Source organism: Fukomys damarensis, unplaced genomic scaffold, assembly GCF_012274545.1.
Source record: "Fukomys damarensis isolate Sample0158 unplaced genomic scaffold, DMR_v1.0_HiC HiC_scaffold_5, whole genome shotgun sequence".
In the NCBI taxonomy this organism is placed as follows: domain Eukaryota; kingdom Metazoa; phylum Chordata; class Mammalia; order Rodentia; family Bathyergidae; genus Fukomys; species Fukomys damarensis.
In genome coordinates, this window is record NW_022900917.1 from 72613941 (window position 1) to 72633160 (window position 19220).

General features: G+C 36.6%; 1 protein-coding gene across 10 annotated transcripts in view; it reads right to left on the reverse strand.

Annotated features, from left to right (window-relative positions):
- Cyrib (CYFIP related Rac1 interactor B) overlaps positions 1–19220 on the reverse strand; it is a 113719-nt gene that overhangs the window by 27959 nt on the left and 66540 nt on the right. For 2 of the 10 annotated variants that reach the window (XM_010642871.3, XM_010642872.3), the window contains one exon: positions 1783–1865. The exons of 5 other annotated variants lie outside the window; for them this stretch is intronic. In XM_010642871.3, the coding sequence (XP_010641173.1) occupies positions 1783–1855 (73 nt within the window). In that variant the 5' untranslated portion in view covers positions 1856–1865. Of the gene's footprint in view, positions 1–837; positions 921–1782; positions 1866–19220 lie in introns of those variants that run through there. 3 more of the 10 variants (XM_010642867.3, XM_010642868.3, XM_010642869.3) reach the window with 2 other exon arrangements.

Below are 19220 nucleotides of genomic sequence, written 5' to 3' on the forward strand. Positions count from 1 at the left end.
AAAGCTATCTCTTCACCCTTTCCTAACAATTTTCTGATAATCAGTTAAAACAGCAACATTCACACTAACACACCAATTTAATACCACTTTTCTCAATGTAACAACCAGACAAGCTAAAGCGATACAGACAGCCAAAAGCAAGAGCTCTGCAGCATGCAGGGGGCGGGGTCAGGGACACTTACCTGCCACTCGCAGACCACATTACATAGGTCATGCAACATGGAACAAACAGAAGGCAAATTACTTAAAGGTCTGTGAACCTATTGTTTTTCTCTTTATTTAGAGTTAGAAAAAAATGAAATCCTGAAATAAATACATAAAGTCAACTTTAACTTTTAAATTATCTGCAAAGACTAAAAAATTTAGGTTCACACTTACCTTTTAATATTATGCCCAAATTACTGAGCTCTGAATGGCCTTCATGAACAGATTTGTGTTTAAAATACTTTTATATGCATATAAAGTAAATGGAATATAAGCATTTTTTCTCAACTGCAATACAATCTTTCCCAAATACTTCTTCTATTAATAAATCTTGAGGTAGTATTTTTCCTTTCCACCAAAATTTTTTCATTAGATATCAAATTATACCATAATCTCCAATTAAGAGATATAAAATCTCTTATAAAAATTCAAATAAAGACCTTTTATCATCATGATTTAATCTATAAAATACGACTTCCAGTTCTAGAAGGCACCAGAAATTTCACTCAAACAATTCATAGCTCAGTCATGCAAAGCAGTTAAAAAAATGGTGAAGTGAAAACATTCATTTAGTGCAAGACAGACGCAGTCTACTGCAGGCAAAGAGAAATAGATATAAAATCATCTTCTCACTTTCAAAATCAAGGAAAAAATTTGGCCCCTGCTCAAGGTCTGTGCATGTCAAAACTTTAAGAAGATTCCCCATGTTAAGGTACCTGTCAAGACAAGAATGAGAAAAGAGAAAAATATTCCTTTATAAAAAAGAACATCTGAAATTTATTTTAAAAAATAGTAACAGGGAAAATGTTCATTAGGCCATGAATTCGTCCTTCGGGTTACCCAGACTGTGCTCTGGCAGACAGCAAACCGGGCTCTCAAGGTGTTGCTATGTAGGACCTAGGGGTGAAATGTGGTTTTTCCTCTATATAATGGCACAACTGTTGCTCTAATTCTTCTCAAATTCTCCCAAGACAAGTTTCATTAATGGCCTTATAATGAAAAATTCTTTAAGTATTCCAATAGTGCTAGTATTCTGAAAAAGAAATTTCTGATCAATAATTATTCACATATGATTTTGTTATATAGCACTGAAACATTATTTCAAAGCCAAACATAAAGAGGTTTGGTGAAAGTTCACCTTTGCAACTCATTTTAAAATAGAATATAAAACATACTTCCTGTATGTAATTAAACAGAGCATATTATCTTTAACCAAATTTGTTTCATCAGTAATTTGTTCAAGTTATTTAAAGTATTGGTTTAGATGTACAGCACGACCCTGGTCGCCTGGACAGTCACTACAGCATACTGCTAGAATGTTCATCATAAGGCTTCTTGCTTCATGGACTAATGAAGGACAGTACTGGCTACAGACTCAACATGATTTTAGCAAATGAAAAACTAAAGGATACATATGATGGTGATGTTTGCCTACTATTAAGAAAAAAATCATGCAACCTTTATTTGATCCCCATATTTAATCAACAATTACTTTGGCTGGCCTTCACTGTGGTGTGAATGTAATTAACCTTTCACCTTTACCATTATGCACCAGCTGTGAAGGGCTAAGAGACTTACTTTCAAAGTCCAAGAAAAAATGTGCTGCATTGTGGTCTATGTCCCTGGTTAGCACCTTAATGAGATTACCCATGCCAGCAAACCTAAAAATAAAAATGGCAACATCATTTAGTTCCAATAAAAAATTTTAAGCAGAGGCCTGGGATTTGGTAAAGGCTGGCTTGCTCATAATTACCAACAGGTGCAGGTTTATACGCTTCTGGCATTAAAAATTGGAACAACAAAAGCACATTTGGCTGAATTTATAGATCCTGTCCCTCTTTTTCACATGTCAAAAAAATTACATAAATCAAGATGAGAAAAAAGGATTATATTTTTACATATAACTTCAAATATTCACATTTAATTAATATCTGTTAATGTTGTTCCTTACAATTTTTGAGGTATATATTCTCAATTGAAATTAACAGCAAAACTAGATTTTTCAGTTAAGTAAATATCAAGACCATTATTTTTAAATTAATAGGGTATTTTCCTTCTTGCCGAATCAAATCCTATAGGAATACAAAGAAGATAGTATTCAAACCACATTTAACCATTAGACTAAAAGTTATTAATTAATGACCCATTAAAATTACCACACAAACCAATATTTCTTAATTTTCCATTTAATCAAACTTTGATTATTTAACTTTTAGACTATCAACTACATACAACTATATCTGATATGTATCTTAAGTAAGCACACAAATTACAACTTACTAAATTTACCGAAGGGGAAAATAGGTAAAACTAAGGCACTGGCATAATTTTGCCAAGATGTTGCCGTTAACTCCATGAGTATGAAGATGAAAGATGGTGTCACAGGAACTCAGGAAACCAGGCTCAAACCTGGGAGATGAAGTGACAACAGGAAAGGCAAACTACAGTATCAGACCTGCCCTTATGCACCCTCCCTAAGCTGCTAGCACATGTAAATCCAACGTAAAAGCAACATTAGTATTAATGAAAGAAGACATCTTGTCATACACCTCCATTCTAAGAAGTCGGAAAGGAACTAACACTGGAAAGGTCACTCTGTCATCCACCCCTTCCCCAACCTGCTCCCAGAAATGGCTTGTGTTCCTGTCAGCTTCTCAGCTAGGATGCAGATCCATACATGAGACAATTACTTGTTTAGAGACAGAAGTCAGATGGAAGGAACACACGTTTTGCATAAAATGTTAAAGGGATCTAATTCATTCACAAGTATGATAAATACTGAATGGTCCTCTCTGTAAACATCTACCTTACAGCATTTGCATGGTGTGATTTTGGAGGGTGTTTTGCATGAGTGGATTAGCCGGGATAAGTCAGTGGGTCAGCTATGGGAGTATTTAATACTTTAATTATCTTGTATAGAAGATAATTCTATAGTGTAAAGTCTTAATATTGAGCTTTTATATTTCAGAAAAAGATACACATTTTTCCTAAATTATCATATCCAAATTATCTCAAACTGGTTGCCAGATTTATTCATTAGGTTTCTCATGGAATCACTTGGAAATGGGATATTTCATAGCATTAATTTTCAAAAGCTTTCATACAGGAGTATATTTTCAAACATATATGTTCTCTTATTAACAAGAACTAAGACTAGATACTCAAAAACTTATCTGTGGCATTAAACTGTGCACTACAGACAGAAAATATGTAAGAAAAACAAAACACAAAAAGAACAAAAAACTACATGGCCAATGATGTAGCTCAGAGGCATGGCACGTGCCTGGTAAGTGCAAGATTCTGAGTTCAATCTGGTCCTGAAGGGGGGAAAAAAATTAAGCTATGATATCAAACCAGAATGCCAAGTCTAACTTATTAGACCTCTGACTTAAGGAAAACTGTTTACTTCTCTGGGACTCACTTCTGGATTAGGACCACAAAGATAATGACAGCACTGACCTAAAAGTGTTATTAGGAGGGTTCAATAAGATTAAACACTGACTCTGCAGTGTCTGATACAAAGAAAGCATTTAACATATGACACTTTAGATAAACTAAAAAAAAAAATCATAAAAATTACACTTTGAAAATAACTCCACTTTAAAAAAACAATTCTTCAATTTATCAATGAGTTTCAATCTCTGTATCAGAACCTGATCTAGCCCCATCTTTATTTAGCTCACTTGTATTGACAATATTGCTGATAAAAAAAAGTAGTCTTCTGAAAAGACGAGCATTACCAGGTACAAAAGGAGGAAGAAGGCATAATTTAGGCTTCTAACTTTTACCTGTGTGCACCTCAGGGAAAACACACGAACTGGCCAGATTTATCTGCCCATTTTCCTACATCCCCATCTGCACACTTTTTGCACTACTCAATTCTTCCAGGTACCTGGCCTAATGTTGTCCTACATCCTCAACACTGCATCATAATGGTCTTGACCTACTCATTCTCCAAAGTCCTTGATTTGTTTAGAATTTCTTGCCTTTTCATCCCATATACAGACATTTTATTTTGAAAATGAGACATATTCAGCATAGTGTCTCATCTTTGGTACTATTAGCCTTTGGTGCTGGAAAGTTCTTTTCTTATGGGGGCCTATCACACTGTGTGATATTCCTCCAGCAATATCCTGGGCTTCAACCCACAAAACAATACCAGTAGCAACCCTCCCACATAAGTTAGGACAAACAAAAACTGTTCCCTGGGGGCAAAATCACCACTAGCTGAGGACCACTAATCTAGCACAACTACTGTCCAATGCAGAAATTCCCTCTACTATAAGCACACAGAATAGATGCTTTGTAGGAAACGTACCCCACACATTTCTTTGAATAAAATTTTAGTTTTTCAAATATCTGAAAAGTGTTCCCATTATAAACATTGCCAGTTCTGTCTTTTATAAAAGTTAAACAAAAAAATTAAAAGTCATACCTTGCCTTGCCACATTTTAATACAGAGGAAACAAAAATAAAGCCTCCCCTCCCCTCAGTGTGACTGATTTCAACTAATACAGTGGCTAACTGCCAGTTCCAGCAGACACTGGACTGCCTGGCTTCCAAACCCAGCTAGCCAATTCCAAGCTCTGTGAATTTCCTTAGTTAAATTTCTAACCCCTCCACATCTCCATCTATCACCTGTAAAACATGCATTAATAATATCCACTGCTGAGAATTCCTCCAGTAAAGTTATTAAAAATGTTAACCCAAGCACAACATTTTGTAACAAGCCTGGCAGTTTATTTGCTGCCATTTCCACGGAAGCATCACAGCAATGATTCCCAGCAGCAGAACATGTGAAATGCAAGGCCAAGGAAACCGCAGCGGCTGCACTTCCTGCCACAGGAGATACTTACTGTCCCTCGCAAAAGAGACAACGTGCAGTGGGGAGCCCTGTAGGTGTCCTGGCATCATTAACTTATGATTCTACTTATTCTCAAGGTCCAGCTGCCACCACATTCAGCTTAGCTGCTTGACTTTCCCCTAGTTATAAAATGCCTTAGCTTCTTTAAACACCAGTTGAGCTGGATTTCTGACATTTGCATCTAAAAGAGTTCTGGTAAGATTTCTAAATTGCAGAAGAATGAATAAATCTAATCTGTGAGATACTAAAAGATATAATTTAAACCAGGGATTTAGCTCAATGGTGCCACCACCTGCCTTGAAAGCGCAAGGTCCCAAGTTCAATCCCTGGTACAAAAAAAAAAAAAAAAAAAAAAAAAACATCTGCTCCAGCAAGAGTGACATTTAGACACACAAGAGTCCATAAGCCACTGAAAAAAAAAAAAAAAAAAAAAAAAGTACTGCTGGTTTATTTTAGAGGCACTGTTTCTAAGTAAGTAAGATAGTTTTTTAATAGATATCATTTTATGAGTTTTTAAAAAATGCATACAGTTTTTTGTTCTTGTTTTTGAGGCAAGTTTTTGCTATGTAGTCTTGAATTCACTATGTAACCCAGGCTAGCCTCAAACTCATGTTGATCCTCCTGCTTCAGCCTCCTGAGTGCTGGAGTGCACCACCATGTCTGGCTTCAAAGTAAGTGACATATATTATCAGTTAGAGTAATAGTCTTACTATCTGGATTTAGGAGGGGGGAGAAAAGCTAAAGAACTGCCTTTCAAATCATTTTATTATAATCCTTCGATTAAAACTGTTATAAATAAAAAGAAGTTTAATATAAACATAATACAAAGAAACCAGAAATGATTGACTTTCTAAGAGGCTGTAGTATTTCTGGTGGAATTTTGTAACCATGAGCTTGTATGTTAAATGTCCATTTCCAAGTGAATAACATTATCTATCTAGAAAGGAAAACACTAATCCTAGCCAGTGGTCAGGAAAGTGTACTTTTAAGCTAACAAAAAGACTTAATACATCAGATAATTTTTCCACAAAGTATTTGCAAAGAAGTTCCCCAGAGATTAACAGGTGCCAAAAGAAACACATGGAAGCTCCCGGACTGTCCTTCCTCCTCTCTCTCAGCAAGCCACAGAGGCTGCCTCCTTAAGAGGCCTCTGTACCAAGCCTCTGCAGAGGGGCTGCAACCACCAACCCATTACCCTCTACCTCAGCCCCGGCACAAAGACCACATCGGGATCAAACCAAGACAGTGTTAGCTTCCCTTGCTTCCAGCTTATGAACACAGAAAATACTTGAGGGTAGAGTGTGAGAAGGCAGGGGAGGAAGGTACGCTCGGTAATATGCTGACCAGCATTACTTCTCAAACTCAGCATGCTGACCTTACAGCCCTATAATCCTTTGCTAAGGGGGACAGTCACCACCTGACAGGCTGTCTCTGGCAGCATCCCAGCTCACTCTCTTGTTACCTTGGATCTCCCTACCCCGTTGGAGACAAACAACGTCTGGTCAAATGTCCCCAGAAAGGCGAAACTACCCCTGGCTGAGGGTCACTGCTCTTAATGGATGATCACGAACATGAAGTACACTGTCAGATTTGCCTGGCAGTTCTACTACATATCCCCAGGACCACGCTACCCATTTAAAAGAAATCTTCTGAGCCAGGGATTTAGCTCAGTGGTTCTGCTGCCTGCCTGGCAAGCGCAAGTGCCCAAATTTGATCCCCAGTACCAAAAAAAAAAAAAAAAAAAGAAAAAGAAATCTCAAGCTTCCAACAGCTCATCCATACAAGAAATGACCTCACTACCCTCCACCCGTTCTCTCACACATACAAAATGGAGACACACTGCCTTTTCTGCCACCCTGTCTTCAGCAGTAATCACATGCTCCACCTTCTGCACCTCTTCCCAAAGAGACAGCCTTTCCTCTGGGCACTGTTCTCCCACCTGCTTCTATGTCCCCTACCACCACACCACTTCCAGTCCTCTTTCAAGGAAGACTTGTCAAATGAACTGCTTGTACTTAGGTCTCTCTACTTCTGACTTATTCTGATCTATCTTTTATTATTACCTCAATGAAACTGCTCCTACCGAAGTCACCGAAATCCGCATCTACTTAAAATTAAAGGACAATGCTTACCCTTCAATCAGTGAACTCGACAGCTTTTGGCCCCATTTATCACTCCCTACTTCCAGGAAAAACGTTCTTCATGTGACATTTAGGACAGCATATTTTCCTGGTTTCCTTCCTGCTTTATGGTTTTTCTCTTTCTGTACCTGTCAGAATACATGCATTTATTTCCCCCATTTTAAAACATGCCTTGACTCCAATTCCCTCAACAGCTCCCGCCCTCTTCCCTTGCTTCTCTTTGCAGCAAAATTACTTTTAAGTCTTCCATACTCATTGCCTTTCTTTCCTCTCCCCTTCCATTCTCTATTAAACATATTCCAACAGAGCTTTTGCCCCAGGCTCACACTATTAAAACTGCAGTGACCAGGTCACCAAGAAACTTCCATGTCTCCGGCTCCAATGGTAGAATCTCATCTCCACCTCACCATCAGCCAGGATAACTGGACGCCCCTCCACATACTTGTCACGTACTTACAGGACACTCTGTCTCACAAGCTCCAGCACTTCACTCATCCCTTTCACCACCATTTCTTGCTAGGATTACTTCAAGGGCTCTAAGTGGTCTCTCTGCTTCTATCCTTGCCTCTTCCTACAATCTCTTATTATAAAAGGCAAAGCAATTTTTAAAAACTATAAATCAGACCACATCCTTTCTCTTTTCAAAACTATGCAATGCAATGGTCCCATCATACTCAGAATAAAACCCATACCCTAACCAGGTCCTATAAAACCCTATCTGAGGTGTTTTCAGCTCACTCTGGCCTCACCTTCCACCACTTTCCATGGTAACAGGGTTCATTCATCTCAACAACAGACTTCTTGCAGCTTCTCTAACACAGCAAGATTTCCCTCTCCTTGGAACTTTTGTGTCTGCTTTGGTTTCTTTCCACAGAATTTCCAATGACAGGCACTTCACTGAGCACCTAGATGTGGCTGAATTGATGGGCCATGAAAAGTACAATCATGGAAGTGTATAATACATGCTGAAAAGACTCTTCTCATCAATCTACTTCACAAAAACATGAGTCAGGGCCGGGAATCTGGCTCACTGGTTCCACTGCCTGCCTTGCAAGTGCAAGGTCCTGAGTTCAATCCCCAGTACCAAAAAAACAAACAAACAAACAAACAAAATATGAGTTAGACAGATGGAATCAAAGTTGAAATTATGGTTTTGCTAGCCTGAAAGCCACTTATATCACTCCACTACCATGTTTCAAGGTCAAAGGTTTAAGATGAATATTTCTTCAGTGGCTGCAAAAAGAAGTACAAGCCAAAATAAGAATTCAAATTATGTCAACCTCACTTAGTATATCTGCTTCTGAAAATATTCACACACTGTATCTTCAAATACTGCACAAAGTCTACTTATCAAATTGTTTTTATGAAACTGTACAGTCAGAAAATATCACTAAAAGAAAACTGGCAGGTAGGAAGAAAGAATATCCCTTTCTGTTTTGCAAGTCCTGTAGTTACATCTTCCCATTAAAGACAGCTACGAGTCTAGGCTCCGGCTTCTTGTGAAGTCCCAGAAGCAGGGCAGTACCTGACCCCTTTCAGAAGCCTGAGCCTCTCTGCCTACAGGGCTCCTCCTTCAAGCTCCTACATTCTCCTTAATCTCTTTTCTCTTGTTCCCCAGCCCTAGAAGCAACTGTTACTTCCTGCAGTTTCCATTAATAACTAAACCACCTTAGCATCTGCTTTGCTTCAGGCTTCTAATATTTCTATAAATTCACCTATCAAAGCCCGTTTTAAATGACTGGTGGCTATTAATGGTGTAGATCTAAAATATCCCCCAGAAGCCTCATTTTGGGAGGCAGGACCTGGTTGGAAGGGACAAGTCACTGGGGATGGGACTTGAAAGGGTTTAATCTTCATCTCTGGCTCTTTCTTTCTCTCTGCTTCATAACCACCATGATGTGAGAACTTTCTTCCAATGGGCCCTTCACCATGCTGCCTTCTTCTTGGGAGCCATTCAACCATGGACTGAATCCACAGAAATACTGAGCCAAAATAAACTTCTTTAAGCTTCAGGTATCTCGTATTCTGTCCTAGTGAGAAAGCTGACTAAAAGAGTAGCTTCTGCTTTTCTAGATGAAATGTGAATAATATCAGAGAAATTCTAGAGAGCAACATAATCCTTTACCAACACAATCTAACCCATCATTATCTGGCACTAGTGTAGTTATGATTCTCTTCTTTGTGAAATATGAAGGAAGAGACAAAGACAGCAGTGTACCTAGCTATAGTACCATCACAGAGGTACTAAAATTTCAATATGAATTCCTAGCAAACATTAAGATCAACGTATTTTACTCATAAATTACCTGCAATTAATAAGCTACTTGTCTTAAAGAAATGTAATATGAACAATAGAATAAAAATCAGGGAGCCTGAGTTCTCATCTTGACTATAACAAAATATATGACTTCACATATGTCAGTTTACTTGTTAGACTGAATTTCTTACATTACTGCTGGCTAAGATTCTACATGTTATGCTGTTATCTTTCCTATGCTGACATCTAGTGGATACACTTAAGACTTTGTATTTTTAAAATTTAAACTTTTAGGGGCCAAAGGCTTAGCTCAGTGGTGCCTCTGTCTGCCTCACAAGTGCAAGGACCCAAGTTCAATCCCCAGTAACCCCCCCAAAAAAGAAAGAAAACTTTTATTTCAGCTATTTTAAATACTCACTAGGATACCAGGCCATGTAAAATTCTTATATGAAAAGTCTAGCTCTAGATAATTAGAAGTGCTCAATATATTTAAAATTAGAAGCAGAAAAGTAAGTTTTTATAAATAGCTTTAAAAAACTGATGGGAAATACTATGTCTGGGTACAAAATTATTGTATCACCTCTATGAATAGTAGAGTATACTTGTTCACTGGGCTGAAGGAAGTGGGGAGAAAAAACTACAAAAGGTGTTTTGTTAGTGTACACTAGAAAATTTCAGCTTAGCCATTGTTCTTATATACATTTCCAAATACTGCAAATACAGTATATATATACTGGACAAATGTGTTCTAATTTTATAATACCTACTCTCTGGATATTAAAAAGGTTGTCAATGTATGACAAAAGTAGAGTTAGTAAACTATTTTGTATACTTTATTAAATTTACAGAAAGGCTATTTTCTGAAAAGGACTTTGGGAAGTGAAACTGTAAATCACCCATATGTGACACATGTACCTATATCACATGTGATAGAGGAAAGAACAGAAAGAAATGAAGGATTCTAGGCCACAATGCTCCAACTTACAAGACACTTTCAGATATAACCACTGCTACATGTGTGGTCTATTCAATACTGTGTATAAACAGTGGACAAACATGAGTCCGTATGTGGAACATCTAGTCTTTCTTAGTATTTTGAAGTGCAGAAACCATATTAAAAGTAGAATGGTAAATAATAATCTTGTAGATAGCCATTTCTTACAATTAATAATAAAATACTGTCCTTTGGAAATGGAATAATCAAAGCACTTTTCTGAGCAGCACACATTATTCTATTTGTGCTGGTTCAGGGAGGAAGGAAGAGAACAAAGTACAAAGGGCTTGACGTCAGTGTGTTCTTGGTGAAGACGGACCACACTCTTTTGTCTGTGCACTTTGCTGTGTACATAGTTGTACACAAAGGACAAAGGAGTCCTAAAGTACAACATCTGGTCTTTCTGTATGTTAAAGATGCTGATAGCATATAACAAAGTGGAATTAGTAAATGAACATGTTGAGTACATTTCAAGTTAAAATTTATAAGGAAGACTGTTTTAAAGCCACTTAGGAAGTAAAATTGTTACAGTTCCCTCTAGGCATTACATGTATATATACATCAGTTCCCTAGACTGACAGAGAAAGGAATAAATGTTCTAAGCCAAAGTGTTCTTTTTTCTTTTCTTGTGTTTTGTTTTTCTGAGACAGGACCTTTTTTATTTTTTAGACAGGGTCTCACTATGTAGTTCAGCCTGCCTTGAATTCACAAGGTTACCCAGACTGGCCTCAAACTTGGAGCAATTCTCATGCTTCAGCCTCCCGAGGGCTGGGATTGCAGGCATACGCCACCACACCCAGCCAAACTGTTCCTATTTATGACATTTTCAAGTATGGCCTTTGGTAAGTATAAGTGTGTGATTTATTCAATGCTGCTATACAGAGAGTGAGAAATTTAAGTCCTTGTTGGAAACATCTAGTCTTTCTACATGTTTAAAGTGCACACATGTGAAAGTGAAGGTCTTAAGTAATGCCCTTTGGTGTTTCTTGTTACTTCACGGGTTAACTTCATGTCTTGGAGAGTATGCTAACTGTTCAGGGAGGAGAGGATATTCTGCACTCTTTGCCCATTAAATTTTAGTTAATATTGATTAAAGGATATATCTAAGGCCCCAATAAGTTAGAAGTAGCAAAAATATTCTCTATATAAATACGCTTTTGTTAGTTCTTAGGATACTGTATTCTGGGAGTAACCTTTGTTAAAGCCACCCATTGGAGCTGGATGGTCCTGAACTCAGTCACCGGAGTGGTAAAGAAGAAAACAGAGGGTGAAAGGAAGGGCACTTTGCTAGTATCTCTGTATATGGGAGATGGTCTTGAATTACAACCATAGGTTTATCTATGCATTTTTTTGCAAAGTACTTGGGCTTATTGTATAAAATATTCACATTCTATTGTACAACATCTAAATTTTTTTCTTTTATTGAGTTTATTGGTACATTTTAGGTATACAGTACAATCACATTCATTATTGGGATCTTGCACCTTTACATGACAGGTGGTCTTGGTTCTTATTTTTTCCTCCTTGTCCCTGCCCTCCCTTCACCCCCTCCCTCTCCTCCCCATTTACAAACACTTTATTTCTATACAACATCTAAATTTTTAGATATCCTGAAGTGATAACATGATTTTTTTAAAAAGTAGAGCTAGTGAATTAGCCAACTTATAAATATCTTTTGTTATAATAGAAAAGATGCCCTCTTGGACAACGAACTTTAACAACCTCTGGACAGTGGGCGTTAGGACTTGCCATGAGGCTGGCAGTAGAGGGCAGAGAGCATCAGACAGGAGGGCAGTGTGCAGTGTTCAGATTCACATTTTGGTGTGAGTTGCTGATGTTAATGCATCTTCTGCCTATTCTATAGAAATATGTAACTTAGAGGGCCGGGGATTTAGCTCAGTGGTTTAGTGCCTGACTTGCAAGCACAAGGGCCCAAGTTTGATCCCTGTTACCAAAAAAAACAAAACAAAACAACAACAAAACCCAAAAAACAACATAATTTAGTGGGGACATACCATCTTGATAATATTTTAATTGTAAATATCTGATAACTCAGAAACATGCATAATATACTCTGTTACTTTAGGTTTCATTTTAAATTGAGCATCAAGGGAGCAGGGGATTTAGCTTAGTGGCACCACATTTACCTTGCAAGTGCAAGGTCCTGAGTTAAATTCCCAGTACCAAGACATAATAAAATAATAAACTGAGCATCAAGGGAATGCACTATTTTAGTATAACTCTGCCAATATTTCCCATTGCCATTTCCACCTTCAGTGAAATTCCGGTCCCCAAAGAAGTCAGGATACAATTTTTTCTAACAAACTGGGTTGATACAGTGTATTCTTGGTTACCAAAAATATTCTAGTAGCTTTGGGATTTTGAGTTGGTGAATATCTGTGATGTATGGAAAAGCATGACACACATTGTATTCTCTCAGTCACACAAATGTCATGTGAAAGTATACATGACGTCCAAGGACATATGCAATTAAGCTGCTTATGCCTGGGAATGACTGTTCTTTGCTTGTGTTTTTCTGTTCCTTGTAACACACAAATGAACTTTTTAAAATAAAGATGGTCTTAATCCCCTTCCAAAGAAAACTAAATCAGAAAACTGTGTACTACACCACTAAACTAAATGACTAACAACATTCGTTACTGTGGGTGGAAATATCAGATTGGATAACGTCAAAGGTTTAAGTAATATTCCAGTTTCTTAATTAATGGTGGATTTAAATGACTCTTATTTTTAGGTTTTATAATTTATAAATAAGGTATATACATTCCTTTGTATCAACAAAAAAGGCCAAACCTGCATTGGAAACTTCCAATATATATGCTACAAGGCATGAGTGCTCTATTTTTTAAAAATTTACCATTACATACAACCTCAAACATCTCTGTATCTAAGGCATACAGTGTGCCTGGTAATTATGGTATTTCCTGTAAACTACACTAACTTTACTTAGCAACCGTCTGCTAATCACTGAATAGATACTGAATATCTGGCTTCAAGGAATTAATTCAGAGACAAATGGGAGACTAAACACAATAGTGTGGCATGCTTCCTTCCATACAGAACTAAGTAAAAGGACACAATGAACACAGAGAAAAAGGAACACCTAATTAAACCTTAGTAAAGTTAGTAAATACTTTGCAGAGTGCTTGCTGATTCTTAATTATTTGCTTTTTCTTCAAGAAATAATTAGAGGATGGGGGTATAGTTCAGTGACAGAACATTTGCCTATAATGCTGAGGCTCATGGTTCAATCCACAGCACTGAAATAAGTAGGTGACAGGAGAAAAAGAATGACTAAAACACAAAAAAATGAAGTACAGAAACCCACCAAAAAAAAAAAAATCATATACTCAAACACCCAGAGTAAAGCTATGACATTTTTCTATACTACAGGGATCTCTTGGTATCCACGGGGAATTCATGCCAGAACCTCCACCCCCTTAGACACTGAAATCTTTACATAAAATGTTATGTGCATATAACCTACTCACATCATCCTGTATATTTTAAATCACTTCTGTGTTACTCATAATGTTAATACTGTGCAATGCAAACATTTGTTACACTTTATTATTTGCGGAATAACAAGGAAAAAGTCAGTATATATTCAATCCTAATGCAACTTTTTTTTTCTTTTTTTCTATTGGTTCTGGGAGTTGAACTCAGGGATCTATACACACCAGGCAAATGTTCTACTACTGAGCTGTACCCTTATCACCTTCAAATCAACTGCAGTTGCTTTAAACCATAGAAGTGGAACCTACAGATACAGGGAACTGACAATATTTGCTGCCTCTCCACTTCTTTTGCACAATTAACATCCTGGCATCCCCCAGCTAACTTTCCTCTTCTCCCTCTCCTAAGGCAATCCTTATCTTAAAATCAAGCTTCCTTTGCATCATTTAAAATCTTTTTACTAAAAAGTCACTATTCTTCATTAACATAAAACTGGTCTGATTTTCAATTTTTGTGAATACTGTACATATTCTTTGAAAATTGGCTTTTGCAAAAAAGTTTTTGAGAATTATGTTCATTTTAGCTATTATAGCCTATAGCATTAATTCAAAGAAACAGCTTTGCTTTCAATTTTTTACTAATTATCCTTTATACACCTATATACATATTGCATATACTTATACACATATAGGAGTTTTTATAGGGCAGCTATCTAGAAATGCAAAGGGAGCTGTAACTTTACTGAATGGAGATAATCTGCTCTCCAAGGTTCTTCTATTAACTCACTGTTCCACTGTTAAAAGATTTCCTCTTTTTCATCCCCCAAAACTGAAGCAGATTTTCAGACTGAAATCTCACTGATGGTTTAATTTGTACTTTTTTTGATTACTAGTAAAACTGTTCACATTTTTGTACAGTTATGTCATTTGTGAAATGCATTTATTTCCTTCACTGCCTATACCAACTGTTTTCTACTACTGTCTCTCAGCCCCATATCTCTACCTTTCTGTACAGCTTGGGCTGAGAACTGGGCCCACACTGACATTATTCTGTACTGCTAGTGCTAACAATCTTCAGACATGCTTGCCAGCTAAGTTCCTGTCAGGTTATGTCAACAGGAGGAACTGGAAGCTGAATATAAAAGGGATGAGGAAGAGAGAAATTTCTGGTCAGGACAGGCTATCAGTTACTGAAGCAGGGTGAATGGGGTGGAGCCAATATCCAATGTCCTAATTAGAGGTAGATACCGCCTATGGGTTCCAGCATAATGATGGTACGATTTATCTTTTATTTTCCCTCTGACTATTTGGCTGATTTATTTCACACCTTCTCCTTTTTGCTCTCCCAGCCTTTCTAATATGTACCTTTGTAACCAATCTGTCTGAAATCCCCAGATTGATATGAGCTCCTAACTCAACTCTGATGGTACACCATGCTTTCTCTTTCCAACAGTTTTAGGAAATCTAATTAAGAATTCTGGAATACCAACCTTTTTGTTCTTATATACAAGGTAAATATTTCCTTCTCCCAGCCTCTAACATGCCTTAACTTTATGATGTTGTGATAATAGTTTGATTTTTCATCTTCTCTTTGTGATCTGTAGTTATAATTTAAGTACTAATTCTTCAAAATCACCTTACCTAATCTTAGACTTTTATTCATCCATGTGCTTGTCCAATTCTACAAAAAGAAATCTGATGGGATTTTGATTTAATTTTGCATTAAATGTGTGCATCATTCTGAGGCAGAATTGCCATCTTAATACTTATCAACTGTTCTGCAATTGAACCTATGAATAGTACATGAACTTCTCTCCTGTTAAACAACCTTTGCATTGCTTGGATCAAGCCTAGGTCAAGTCATTCATGTCTACACTTGGTTGCTAAGTTTTTGCTGTGTACTCCAAGTAACACCAACCTATAACTTACTGGTTTTTCTATCGAGCCCATTTTATATAAAACTCTGTGTTCTTTGAAACAGTTTATAAACAAAAGAACATGTTGACTCCTTGAAGAGCTTTATAGAAGTTTTACCAAACATTTAAAAAGTCTTTATCTTTTTCATCTTCGAAACTCTAGCCTCTAGCAGACATTCTGTCACTCAGCTATTCACCTTAAGCACCAAATGAATAAATGAATGAACAAATCAAGCAAAAAGGCTTATTCATTTAAAAAAAAGAATACCTAATCACATCCCATAAAAGGAGCTAACATTAGATCAAATGAAACAAATGGCAACTTTAGAAATTAGGGAGTAAACTTATGGAATAGGTAACCTATAAAAAGGTAAGTCAAATATAACCTCCACAAAGGTTAAGAAAATCAAAAGAGCAAGGCTGGCAGGCAAATGTCTATTGCTAAGATACAGCTCTCCGAGTAAGAGGAAATCTGTCAGAATGTGGCACACAAGAGTGAAGTACCATTCACAGTTATCTCACCAGGACTGAAATGAGTAACTTCGTAATTTGTACTTCTACTTTCCTTCTCTCATAATTTGAATTAAAAGATAAGATATTCTCAGCAGTTAATTCTCCCTTAATTTTGTGTGGACTGAGGTGTCTTCTTAATTTTAAAGTTCCTGTGAGAACTGGAAGGCATCAGATAGAGGGGCTTTATATCCAATCGCCAATGAATAAGAGAATCAGACCAGGAAGGGATCACCCACCCATCCTAACACAAAAGCCTCAAGCCCAATCATTTAACTTTGGTCTGAATTTATTCTATCATGCCAAGCAATCTTCTAGCCATTGCATTAAATATTTGCATGACTAAAGTTTTAGACTTCAAACTTTAGAAAAAATATTTAGAAATTTCAGTAACTGAATGATGAACAATTAATACAACATGAATCCTGCCCTCCAGAATCACAAGTCCTTGTACTGAGCTGAAATTCACTCAGATGTTACTTTTCCCTTACTGGTTCCAATTCTTACTGACCTCCCAGAACCAAACTAAACAATCCCTGTACCACTTTACAAATCATTAAATTTTTGAAGTATCTTCAAAGATATTTAAGTCAAAAGAAAATTACTCATCTGACTATACACACATACTCAAATATGCAAAAATTACAAATAAGACATTTCCTCTCTAGTAATTATAATGGTTACCATCTGAAAGACAATAAAATTTACAAGTTATTATTTAGTATTAATTTCTTTCAGGAACATCTGATAAAATTTTCAGTTTGTTTTTGATGAATTATATACATTTATACATTATATACATTTAATGTTACAGACTAAAGGAACTAAGGGCAATAGAATCATTTTCCCTAGTGAATCTACCTTTTCTATCCAAAGTGTCCAGCAGAGGGCCTGGATACTCTAATGAATGAAATCTTACATGCTTGATATACTATGGCATTATGTACGGTCATAAAGAAATATATATAATTCATCAAAAACAAACTGAAAAAATTATCAGATGTTCCTGAAAGAAATTAATACTAGCACTAAAATTTTCAAATTGAGAAAAGAAATTCTTAATAGGAAAAAAAATTTTTGAAAGTATAATTATTAGGAAAAGACATGATAACTAAAAACTGCCTTTCAATAGTTAGGTCTGTTTCAGCCTAGTACACTGATGATGAAATTTTCAGAGCTTTTAATGATAATAAACAGACTGCTGTAGCACCCGTGCCACAGGTTTGCCACCAGTGACCTAGCACAACAAAGGAATTTAATAAAATAAAGGACAAAAGCGCACCAATGTTACCCTTGTTCTTAAGTGGAAATTAACATAATTGAACTTAAAATCCTTCTCTTAAATATAAGTTCTCTAAGCTCATTATAACCAAACAAAATTTATAAAAACAAGGAAGAACATTTTTCTCTTCTTGGTGATATTAATTTTTAAGATAAGGACTTGAATAATTTTATACTTATATATCACTGTCTCTTATAAGCAACACAGAATGCAACAGAGATCATCAGTTTCATTCTGATCTTACCAAGGCGGCCATTACACACACACACACACACACACACACACACACGCACGCATATATATTTTTTTTTTCATTATATCCTTTTAAAAATACTATTTTACTTTAATTAAAGAGTAGAGACAAATCCTCTGGGCAGATTTAAAAAATATAATCCAAATTATTTTCAAATAACAAGGCTTGATACCACTGACTATATAAGATTGTAAAACTGAATTCAGAGCCTGACAGGGTGGTACACACCTGTAATTCCAGTACTCAGAAGGCTGAGGCAGGAGGATGAAAGTGCCTTGAAGGCCAGCCTTGACTACACAGTGAGTTCAGGACCAGCATAAACTACAGAGGAAGACCAAGGAGACAAAAGAAGAGGGAGAGGAGGGGAGGGGATTTCCAAAAAGTTGTTTCTTAGTATTATGGAGTATGCTAAATTTCTGAACCATTATTAAGAACAAAGTATGCATGTATCAAAGAAAAATTTTCCACTGAGCATACCATGTAATTATTATACTTTTTAAAGTTTTGTACAGGATATGAGAAATACCTATTTATATAAGCCTAAACTCACTAAGCTACTCTGAATATTTTAACCATATATCCAAAGTTGCTGGGAGAAAAGGAAGCAAAGGGGATGAGAATGGGCAGAAACCAAAGGTCTGTCAAATGACTGTAGAATCATGTAACTCAAATCCTGAACTTCATGGAAAAAGGTGAAGACTACAAAAACTTGGTGACTTAGGCAAAAGCAACAAATGAGTGAAAAGGGTGGGCTTACTCAGATGACCTTGATAGTTCTGAACAGCTTTTCAGACCATCTTTAAAATACAGCATCAGGGCCGGATCACACTGAATCAATCAAGTACCACCATCGCCATGACAACAAAAACAAAAAAATCAAATACCCTATTGTGACCCCTTCAACTCCAAAGGAATAGCTACTCCCTGCAACCAGTCAGTTACCAGCTGCTGGATAAGCGTCAGAACTTAGTGATACCATTCCAGATTCTTCCCAGCACAGGCTGACCCATTATTACTACACAGAGTTCATGCTACTGAAGGAACTCCAAGACATCTGGGGACTTTCTACAAGTTGTTTCGTTTTCTTGTACTTCCAGATCACAACCTTTGAAGGCAGGTACATTAAAAGTTTAACATCTATTTCCTATTCACTTCTCTACGAAATATGGTATCTCTATTACTGCTAACCAGCAATCAGAACCTTCTTCAAAGTTATTTCACAACCATCTGCCTTTAGCATAGGCTATTTTAAAGGATGTGTAATTCTATTTCTGAGCTCAGTTATGAAGGGCATAAAACATGTTGAATCAAGTATTATGGAGA